Source organism: Lolium rigidum, chromosome 7 (assembly GCF_022539505.1).
Source record: "Lolium rigidum isolate FL_2022 chromosome 7, APGP_CSIRO_Lrig_0.1, whole genome shotgun sequence".
NCBI lineage: Eukaryota > Viridiplantae > Streptophyta > Magnoliopsida > Poales > Poaceae > Lolium > Lolium rigidum.
The window spans coordinates 316,214,283-316,224,575 of record NC_061514.1 but is presented as its reverse complement, the minus strand read 5'-3'; the positions used below and the strand labels follow the sequence as shown (position 1 = coordinate 316,224,575).

At 47.0% G+C, this 10,293-nt stretch overlaps 1 protein-coding gene across 1 annotated transcript; it reads left to right on the top strand.

The window, feature by feature from the left end:
* Positions 1–6,673: 6,673 nt before the first annotated feature.
* LOC124673199 (cytochrome P450 716B1-like) lies at positions 6,674–8,691 on the top strand. Its single transcript, XM_047209320.1, has 3 exons — positions 6,674–7,619; positions 7,878–8,065; positions 8,398–8,691. Exons 1-3 carry the CDS (start codon positions 6,674–6,676, stop codon positions 8,689–8,691), a joined length of 1,428 nt encoding a protein of 475 aa, XP_047065276.1.
* Positions 8,692–10,293: the final 1,602 nt, after the last annotated feature.

The following is a 10,293-nucleotide window of genomic DNA, read 5'->3' as shown; positions in this document are numbered from 1 at the left end:
GCATAGTGGTCATCGGTTCTGACCACTGCCAGATGAAGCTGGAGGCACATGGCATAGGTTGTTTGCCTAGTAGATATAGCGCTAGTGTGTTTATGTGTGGGCGTGTTGTGTCTAGTTGATGGCACCTCTATGAAAGAGTGGCAACACGTATCTATGGTGACCCCTTAGGGAAGTCGCATGCTAGAAAATGTAGGGCTAGCAAAATAATCTAATGGTCCTCGGAACGATGAGATCATGCAGAGATCCATAGTGGTGTGGCAGGTGGTGATGTCCATAGTGTTACCAGATTTTATTAGCACTAGAGGTCGTGATCAAGGTGTCTATTTGAGAAGGTAGTAGATCCATAGCAAAGTTCGATCATTAGATTCTTGTGGTACATACGTAAGTCTACTACTACTACCCTACAAATAACAAGCTAGCTAGATTAACTAAGTCAGCTAGGTATGCTTAGCAAGGTCGTAGGAAAAATGCAATGAAATGAGTACACGTGTTTGAAGTGTGTAGTAGCACATGTGTGTAGTAGCAATACCACCATTGCACTTGACCTTGGTACATTTGCGTATCAAATGCAATAAACTGGTGCATTCACTTGGGAAATTGTTGGTACACAAATCTAGCTAACATCGTAGAAGCACTTGACCTCCGTCTCCAACTAGCATGACATGGGTGGCGTCATGGGCCTCGTCAAGCTCGTAGACAATGTGGCTACCACGACCTCACCCATAAAATAGACACATGTGTAATGAATATTTGATTTTTTATGATTGGAAAATATATGAATTAAAATTTGAGTAAATAGAAATATTCCTCTGATCCATAATACTTGCTACTGAAACGAGAAAATGGGATGGGAGAGAGGGAGGGATTGGGGACATGCACGGGAATAGGTAACTCTAGATCTTAATTGATTTGCATTGGTGTAATTGATTTGCTTTAATTCATTTGATCCAATCACGGGAATGGATCTCGCTTTCTATCAGCTAAGATTGATCGCATGGCATAATCTATGCATGTGTCCTCCTTCTTATTGCTAGCTAAGTGGTGGCAACTGATTTTACTTTAAGTCGTGAATACATTACTGTCTTCACATGTACTTCTTGCGTCTCATGAATATGGTCTGAAATTTATCAAAATTTAGACGTATTTAAATACTATTTGTGTCTAGATACATTTAAATTTGACAAATCTCACATAACCTTGTGGGATGGAGAGAGTACTACGTACAGAGACACCTTTTACATTGACATTATTGAGCATAACGACTCTATTACTATGTGATCACGATCACCGGCTATCAACGCAAACAAATTTACTTTGTTATATAGTTTGCTTAATTAACATGGGACTACCATTGTCCCTTGAGTTGTTAGCATAGAACCACCACATTTCAAGCAGATGTTGATATTGGTACCACTTTACGTTTCGAGAGCAAAATACTACCACATTTTGCCGAAGTTTTCGCAATAAACACTAAATTGGTATTGAACACGAATTGACAGCCATCCTGACATGGGAGGCCCACATGAAAGGCTGATGTGGCAATATTGATAAGCCAACCCATATTAAAAAAAAACCATTAAAAAAAGAAACAGAGGGGATCTTCCTTGCCTGGGAGCATGAGGCGCAGGGTGACCCCTGCCGACACCACGACGTCTCCCTACCACACTGGTGGTATATGAACAGGGGGAGGCTCCATGTTCTGCCTCCGCCCACGGAGAGGAACGCGCTGTGCCACGAGATGTGCAGTCGGATCCAGCAGCTGCCGCCAGCGCTGTGGCACGAGGAGGCGTACCAGCGCGAGGATTACTGGCGCACCTTCCTTGCCTGGGAGCATGAGGCACGGTGGATGATCCGCGGTAAACGGGATTTTCAGCTACAACGATGAGGAGGGAGAGGTGGAGGAGGAGTACGTGCCTCCCTCGGTCACTTTAAAGTTGGAGGCGGTCGTACCCGATGACTACGACGACGACGAGGTGGCCACGGGGCCGCGTCGAAGGCCGACGAGGAGTCGAAGTGGTCCTAGCTAGGATGGAGGATGTAGGGGAGGAAATCGACGAGGTAAATATGCAAAACGGTGATTGTACCATTTGATTAAAACTTGTAATTCACATTTTCAGTTTCTTTTGACTAAAATTTAGGTTCCCACTATGAAAAGATGAGCATATTATGGAATTTCCACCACGAAAGACTCGCTCATAAGTCCTCTGTATGTCCTCCTAGGCGACACCGGGGCATCTGGAACCCTAGCAGGTAGATGCCTCTCTAGTCGATTCCATTCTTCATCGTCTTCCATTGACTGGTCTTTCCCAAGAAGTTGTTTTTAGTTATTTGATTTCTGGGTTTTACAGGTAGTAGAAAGGAGCATGCATGAGTTTAGTGAAATACTACTAGCTAAAAAGTAGTGAAGCTTTGTGGTGTGCGATGGATGTAGATTACCATGCATCCAGTTTTGATGACAAGTGTAATAACTTGATAATCGTGTTCTAATTGATGGTGAATTTGGTGGGTTGGTACGAGAACAAGCGCGCACGTACGCAGCAGGTACAGCTAGCTAGGTAGCTTGAACACGTACGTACTTGGGCAGATGGAAGAAGAAAGCAGGCAGCTGGAATGGCGGCAGGCAGTGGTGGCCCATATACTGTATGTATGATGGATGGATTCGCATGTGGTTGGGCCCGCGTGAGTGATCCATCCAGTTAACAAGATGGATATAACAAGTGGATTTGGGACTTGGGAGTAGTCCTCCTCCTTGTTGTGCCAGCGCATACATCGCGCATGCCAAAAACGAAAGGGAACGACCGAACGCATCGCCACCCCGAACTTGCCAGCAGCGAGGGAGTCAAAAACGACCGCCACCCATGCGCGCGCGCGGATTGGTTGACCGGTCAGCCCAGCGCCACCCATGACGCATCTCCGCGCCGCGCGCGCTCCCGAGGAGCACACAGCGTCCGGCGGCGTGATGACGAGCGTACCAACTAGGAGACGCAAAATCCAAAGGCGGAACAGTTCCAAACAAAATCCAAGGCGGAACAGTTACGATAGTGTACATCCCGACGGAGCTGGTGCTGGAGATCCTTGTACGGCTACCATGGACCTCGCTCCGGCGGCTGCGCCTCGTCTGCCGGACCTGGCGCGACCTCGTCCACGATCGGGCTCATTTTCGCTCATCGTCACCACGGAGTCCGTCTACGTCCTCGACGACCAAGGGTCCTCCAACTCCAAGGCCGTCACACCTCGAGAGCTGTGGCCAGGCCGCATAGCTGCCTGTAACATCTACAAAAACATGGAGGTGGTCGGCGCCTGCAACGGCGTGCTCTGCCTGTGCGACGATGCCAGACCCGGCAGCGCCATCACCCTGCTTAACCCGGCCACCGGCGACATCCTTGCCCTCCCGCCGATCCCGTGCGCCGGCGTGTTCAGGCGCCACAACACGCGCCGCCCTGGCCGGAGCTGGCACCAGGCGTACAGCTTCGGGTATCACCATGCGACGGGGCAGTACAAGGTCGTGCACGTCCCGTGCTTCTTCAAGACCAAGGAGACCCTCCATGTGTTCACGTTGGGGGAGGCGTCCTGGAGGGAGGTTCCGGTGCCTGACGCCAGATGCAGACTTGACGCCGGTCTTGTCAGCGTTAGTGGGGCTACCTACTGGGTCACGGAGGGGTCCAAGGAGAAGATCATGGCTTTCGACCACCGGAGCGAGCATGTGAGATCCACAAAGCCATTGCCCATATCGGCCAGACGACCCATCTGCCAGCTCACTCAGGTGCATCGCACGCTGGGCGCCGCAACTAGCGACCAAATCCATGGACGTGACAGCATCGAGGTAATCTTCAAATGCAGCATCTCCCGCATTGCCGCACATCTTGGTTTATTTTCAATTTTCTTAAACCTTGTCTAGTTAAACTGGCATACTTTCCATAATGGTAGGATACACCCGTAAGCACATCCTGGTTTATTTTACAATTTTTTAAACCTTGTAATAAGATTTTTGAATTTTTAAAATTAAGAAATCATTGGAGCTCGATCAGGAGCTAGAAATAAATGGGAAAAAAAGTCTATTTTATTTTTCTATCTGAAAATTTCTCATCAATTGTGACCGTTTTAGGTATGGGTTCTTGAGAGCACGGGGATGAAGCAAACCTGGGTTCATCAACAAAGCTTACGTTATCTTCCCTCGCCGTGGCCATCGGTAAAACTCGCACATCCAAACTACATCTACAGAGAGTATGAGCTAATGTTTGGGGACCCCAAAGGGCAAGGCCAGAAACTGTTTGGGTGGCGGCTTAAGCCAACCAATTATGTGACACGGTCGGAGTGCAGTGTTTGGAACTACTATTCTTTCGACAAGCCACTAGTTTCTGATATAAGAGGCGATGTTTGTCGGACACTCGAGTACATCAAGACCACAGAGTCACTGAGTGTTTATAGGCGTTGGTGACCGACTATACCAACTATGAATGGATTTATTTGCATGTCATAAATTAAAGTCGGCCTGCTAGTTGTTATTTACCTATTTAAATTCTCTATCTCATCTGAAGACAAATTCGCTATCCCTTGTACTGTTAGTTTTTGACTGGATTGATCTTAAGTCAATATTCGATCGACCAACTATTAAGCATGAGCGGTCCTTATATTTTGTCTTTGTGGTCGCCAATTTCTTGCATAGATAAGGAATGCTCTGAAATAACCAAACCAAGACAACTCCTGCTTTATTATTTCCTATGATATTTTTCTCGATAAAGTACGTTTTTATTAAACTCAATGTTCGGGGTTAAGGTGATACAAAAGGGAGCCTACACCCAACCTTTGTATAGCAAGATGCGCACAACCGTTCCAGAAAGCATAGAGAGGACAACAGAACTAAAAGGCAAAATACAAAGTTGAAAATGGTTAAAAACATTTCTAGTACTTTCTCTACCCACACGACTTGTAACCTCTACAAAAGCATGGAGGTGGTCAGCGCCTGGCGTGCGATGATGCCAAAATTGGTGACGCCGTCACCTTGCTTAACCCGACCACCGGCGATGTCCTCGCCCTACCGCCGATCCCGTGTGCCGGCCCGCCCTGGCCGCAGTTGGCACAAGGAGTACAACTTCGGCTACTACAACGCGACGGGGCAGTACAAGGTCGTGCACCTCCCGTGCCGTCAAGACCAAGGAGACGCTCAAGGTGTTCATGTTGTGGGAGGCATCCTAGAGAGAGGTTCCGGCCTCTGGCGAATAGTGCAGGTTGGAAGTTGGCCTTGTCACCGTCAACGGGGCCACATACTAAGTCACGGAGGGGTCGAAGGAGAAGTTCATGTCTTTAGACCACCGGAGCGAGCATATGAGATCCCATTGCCCGTGTCGGCTGGAAGACCCATCTGCCAGTTGATTCTGGTGCATCGCAGGCTGAGCACCGCAACTAGTTACCACATCGATGGATGCGGCAGCATCGAGGCAATCATCAAATCTAGTATCCCTCGCATTGCGACCACCAGAAATGCAGTTTTAGCAGTGCCATGGCCTTTTGATCAAGTATCCAACATTAAAAAAAACTTCAGTGATTTATGCATCCATATCTGCATCGTTAAGTTACAAACCAAGCTAAAAATATTGAAGCTTAATTGTGCGGTCCACTTATTCTATAGCGTGGTTGGTACTAGACCGGTAGACAGAAGAATCCTTTTATTGCCACAACACTATAATCAGACTAATGTTTATTTTTATTTTTGTGTACCTAATAACACAAAGTATTTCAAGCTAATATTTCCATGCTGGTAGGATACATCATAGAGCACATAGTAATTCTTTTTTTTTGATAAAGGATGCTTTATTACTTATAATAAGCAATTACATTCAGCCTCTGCATAACCAGGATGCACACAGCCGTTTATGAGTCTTTACGTCCAGAAAAGATGTCAAACAAAAAGCAAACTAGGCGGAATACATATCGGAACGATGAATCATATAACGCCTAAGGTGTGGGAGGGGCTTCAATCCGTAGACTATGCTGCCACCCATGTAGGGAAACGATGAATCATAATAAGTAATTCTTTTTGCAATTTGTAAAACTTGTAAATTAGATTTTTTGAATTTTTAAAATTATGAAATTGTTGGAACTCGAAAGCTACATATAAATGGAAAAGATCTGTTTTATTATTCTATCTTAAAATTTCTCATAATCGTGACCGTTTTAGGTTCGAGTTCTTGACAACACGGGGAAGGAGAAGACATGGGTTCATCTACAAAGCTTATGATATCTTTCGTTGCATGCCATGGCCATCAGTACAACTCGCACATCCAAACTACATCTACAGAGAGTATGAAATAATGTTTGAGGATTTTGGAGGAAAAGGCCAGAAACTGTTTGGGTGGCGGCATAAGCCAACCAGTTATGTGAGACCGTCAGAGTTGTATTTGCCCGTCGGGCTTTTACTTTGCTGATCCGTGATGTAAATAGTTAAAAAACAGGGAGAAACCTGACGCTGAATTTTCGTTATCTCATGATAATGAAAATTCGATCCCATCGACGATTGCTTGGAAAAAAAACTTGAAGTTGTAAATTTTGCACTTTGCTGATCGATGCTGCTCCTGGCTCCTATATATATATGTTCACAAGTCTGATATGCAATACCAGCTTCACTCAATTGTAACATCCATACATCATCTGAATAGTGCCTCCAGCCTCCGGAATGGATTATTATTTGCTCAAAATCGTAGGACTCACTGTCACGGCCTCGGCCATAGCCATCCACCTGCTGATCAAAGTCAGGAAATCAGGTCCGGCGAATCTGCCCCCTGGCTCCCTGGGTCTGCCGGTGATCGGCCAGACCCTCGGCGTTCTCCGAGCCGCACGCGCCAACAGCGGCAACCGGTGGATACAGGACCGGGTCGACATACACGGGCCAGTTTGGAAGGCATCGGTACTGTGCACGCCGACGGTATTCCTCACGGGCCCGGCGGCCAACAAGTTCGTCTTCTTCAGCAGCGCGCTGCGGGCGAGGACGCCCCGGTCCTTCCGTCGTATCTTCGGGGACAAGAGCATTGTGGACATGCACGGCGAGGATCACCGGCGCATCCGCGGCGCGCTCATGGAGTTCCTCAAGCCGGACATGCTGAAGCTGTACGTCGGGAGGGTCGACGCCCAGGTGAGGCGCCACCTGCGGGAGAACTGGCGCGGCCGCACCACCGTGCGGGTGCTGCCGCTCATGAAGCGCCTGACGTTCGACGTCGTCTCCGAGCTGCTCTTGGGCCTCGAGAGGGGCGCCGTGCGGGACGCCCTGGTCGAGGACTTCCGGCGAATGGTCGAGGGCGTTTTTGCAGTCCCGGTGGACCTCCCGTTCACGACGTTCCGCCGGAGCCTCGAGGCCAGCCGAAGGGCCCGGCTGCTGCTCGAGGGGATCACGCGTGACAAGAAGACTATGCTGGGGTTGGGCAAGGCCTCGCCAAGCAGCGACCTCATCACCCGCCTGCTCAGCCTGACGGACGGCCATGGCGAGCAGCTGCTTACCGATGAGGAGATCGTCGACAACGGCATGTTCGCCCTGGTCGCCGGCCATGACACCACGTCCATGCTCATGGCGTCCATGGTCCGGCACCTTGCCAGTGATCCGGCTACCCTTGCCGCTATGGTGCAAGGTAAGTGCTCAGGACGCTGAACAGTAGTCCCTCCATTTCGTATTATCAGATGTTGCTACATTCAATATATATTCCCTATGCTAGTTATAATAACATTTCATATTATAGGTCACCGGTACATAACATTGTATACTTTCGGATATATGCATAACACTGACATTCATGATCATGCATCTTGTGTGTTTTTTGTTTTGTTTGTTCCATTCTTTTGTTTTGCGGGCAGTCATGTGTGCATGCATGTTGTGTGCTAATTTGCAGAGCATGAGGACATTGCAAGCAACAAGGCTGAAGGAGAGGCTCTGACCTGGGAAGACTTGTCAAAGATGAAGCTAACATGGCGAGTTGCACAGGAGACACTTCGCATCGACCCTCCCTTCTTTGGCAATGTCAGAACAACACTAGAGGACATCAAGTTCGACGGCTACCGTATCCCAAAAGGATGGCAGGTCCTTGCTAATTTTGACTCCTTATTTACCACATATTTCCTCCATTCTAAATTAGTATTTTTTGCGGGGTCTGTTCTAAATTAGTTGACCCAAGTTTTTTCAAAGATGAGTGAATATACACACTAAAATATATCTAGATATATGTATATCAAGGCCAAATCTAACAAACATTGCACAACAATTCGAAATGCAGGAAGTAGTTTCTCTTTCATTTGCAGCAAAAAAGCTAATGCAAACTCTTATCACACTTGTCAATTCGAAATGCAGGAAGTAGTTTCTCTTTCATTTGCAGCAAAAAAGCTAATGCAAACTCTTATCACACTTGTGCTTAGGTGTTTTGGACCGCAAAAGTGACACACATGGATCCGAGAATCTTCCACGAACCGGCTCAGTTTGACCCCTCCCGGTTTGAGAGCCAATCACCTGTGACGCCACCATGCTCCTTCGTCGCGTTTGGTGGTGGCCCCAGAATATGCCCCGCGATTGAGTTTACCAAGATGGAAACATTGGTGACGATGCACTACCTTGTGAGACACTTCAGATGGATGCTCTGCTGCAACCCCGTGTTGTCGCCGCTGCATGGCCTACCGATAGAACTCGAGCACAGAACCTCTCTTTGCATTTGACCGGGGTAAACATCAACCCTGGTACCGGTGTTCCTTACTGTGAAAGTTATGCCATCACCTATTGTAATAAGATGCTTGGATTTAATCCCTTGGTTGCATGTAACCTATTGTACACAATATATGTCAGGATTTATACATCTTATATCCACATAACAAGAGTAAAAAGCTAATACATTCTTCCGTACTTACAAAAAACTTGAATAAGTGGTCGTCCGTTCACTTCTTTTCTAGCATTTCTCATCTCAGCCTCACAACTGGAATTTCTATCTGCGCGCAACAACGCGGGTTTTTGTGCAATTTGATTTCACAGCTTGATTACCAAAGCGCAACTGAGAAGTTGACAAGAAAGAGGAAGAGTGGAATGTGACAGAAAACTATCACGTCAAGGAAGCAAAGTCACCAGGAGTCCAAATCTGATTGTCAAGAAACTGTAATTATCGATGATCCAGAAACATCATCCACAAAAAGAGCGAAATGAGCCTTTTTCTGTAATGCAGCCTAAAATTTGTGATGCTACACTTATGAACACAAAGGAATGCAATGAAGAGCATAGTTGGATTAAAAAAGTACAACAACAACTGTGTTTTTCCAATGCGACAAGCAGGAAATTAAAGTGCAAGATGCTTAATTACTTGCTTGCACGACCATCCCCACATTTCTGGAAGAAAATTCAGTGATTTGATAATATTAAGTAGATGTAAGATCTGCTTGATAATTAGTTGCTTGAATTGGCCTAAAAAGAATCATTCTGTATTGTTCTTTCAGCTTGATTAATAAAAGCCTATCAAAATGATGCAGTTAAAGTAATGTGACTGGAAAGGTGTCTTCGCTTTTCATGACTATCTATAAATAGGCAGAAATTATTCATGGGTCTTGGTGCTAGGGTTTGTGATATTCCACTACAATGTTTTCTTGCTGCGGAGAAGCCATCGACAACGCTAAACAAATGCCCAAAAGAAAGTCATAGTCTTAACTCCAACATATCACCAATGACTTAACAGTCAGTTAGCTAAATAATAGATGGTTATTTCAGGACTGAATTGTCAAAAATGACCACTCCAGTTCGTATTCATAGACAGAAAGATCTTTTTCATCTCCTCTTTTTCCAGGGCAGAGGGAGAAGAAGTCACAATGAGGAACAATGATCGGCTCCTCAACGGCCAGCCAATGTAAGTGCACAAAACCCCGCTTAACCGCCACCAGCTTGAGCGCGGACAGATCCTCCAATTCGATCTCCTTGTCCAGCATCCATTTGTCGACACGGCCAGCATCGTCTCTCCGGACCCAGACAGCAACGTACCGTGTCCTCCTTATCGATCGCGCAGACCATGCAGATCGAGCTTGTCGTCCTTGGTCTCGCCAACCACGAAAGTTTTCTGCCCGTACATGTACGGCGGCAGATCCATGGAAGGGAACTGCAGCTTCGCGGTGTCGAGCATGATCACGTAGTCGTGCCTTGTCTAGTAGATGCGTCCATCCACAAGCTTACCAGTCCTAGGCGGGAGGCAGTGCTTGTCGTCCTCGGGGTGGTTTTTGTTGATCGCAGCAGACTGCGCCCACGGCAGAACCTGCCACTCCCCTGTGTCCGACGAGAAGACGACA

Excerpts from the sequence above, each read along its gene's own strand:
- LOC124673199 (XM_047209320.1), top strand. The coding sequence starts at position 6,674 with ATGGATTATTATTTGCTCAAAATCGTAGGACTCACTGTCACGGCCTCG. Across the intron at positions 7,620-7,877 it reads CCTTGCCGCTATGGTGCAAG|AGCATGAGGACATTGCAAGC; the intron begins GTAAGTGCTCAG and ends GCTAATTTGCAG. Across the intron at positions 8,066-8,397 it reads GTATCCCAAAAGGATGGCAG|GTGTTTTGGACCGCAAAAGT; the intron begins GTCCTTGCTAAT and ends ACTTGTGCTTAG.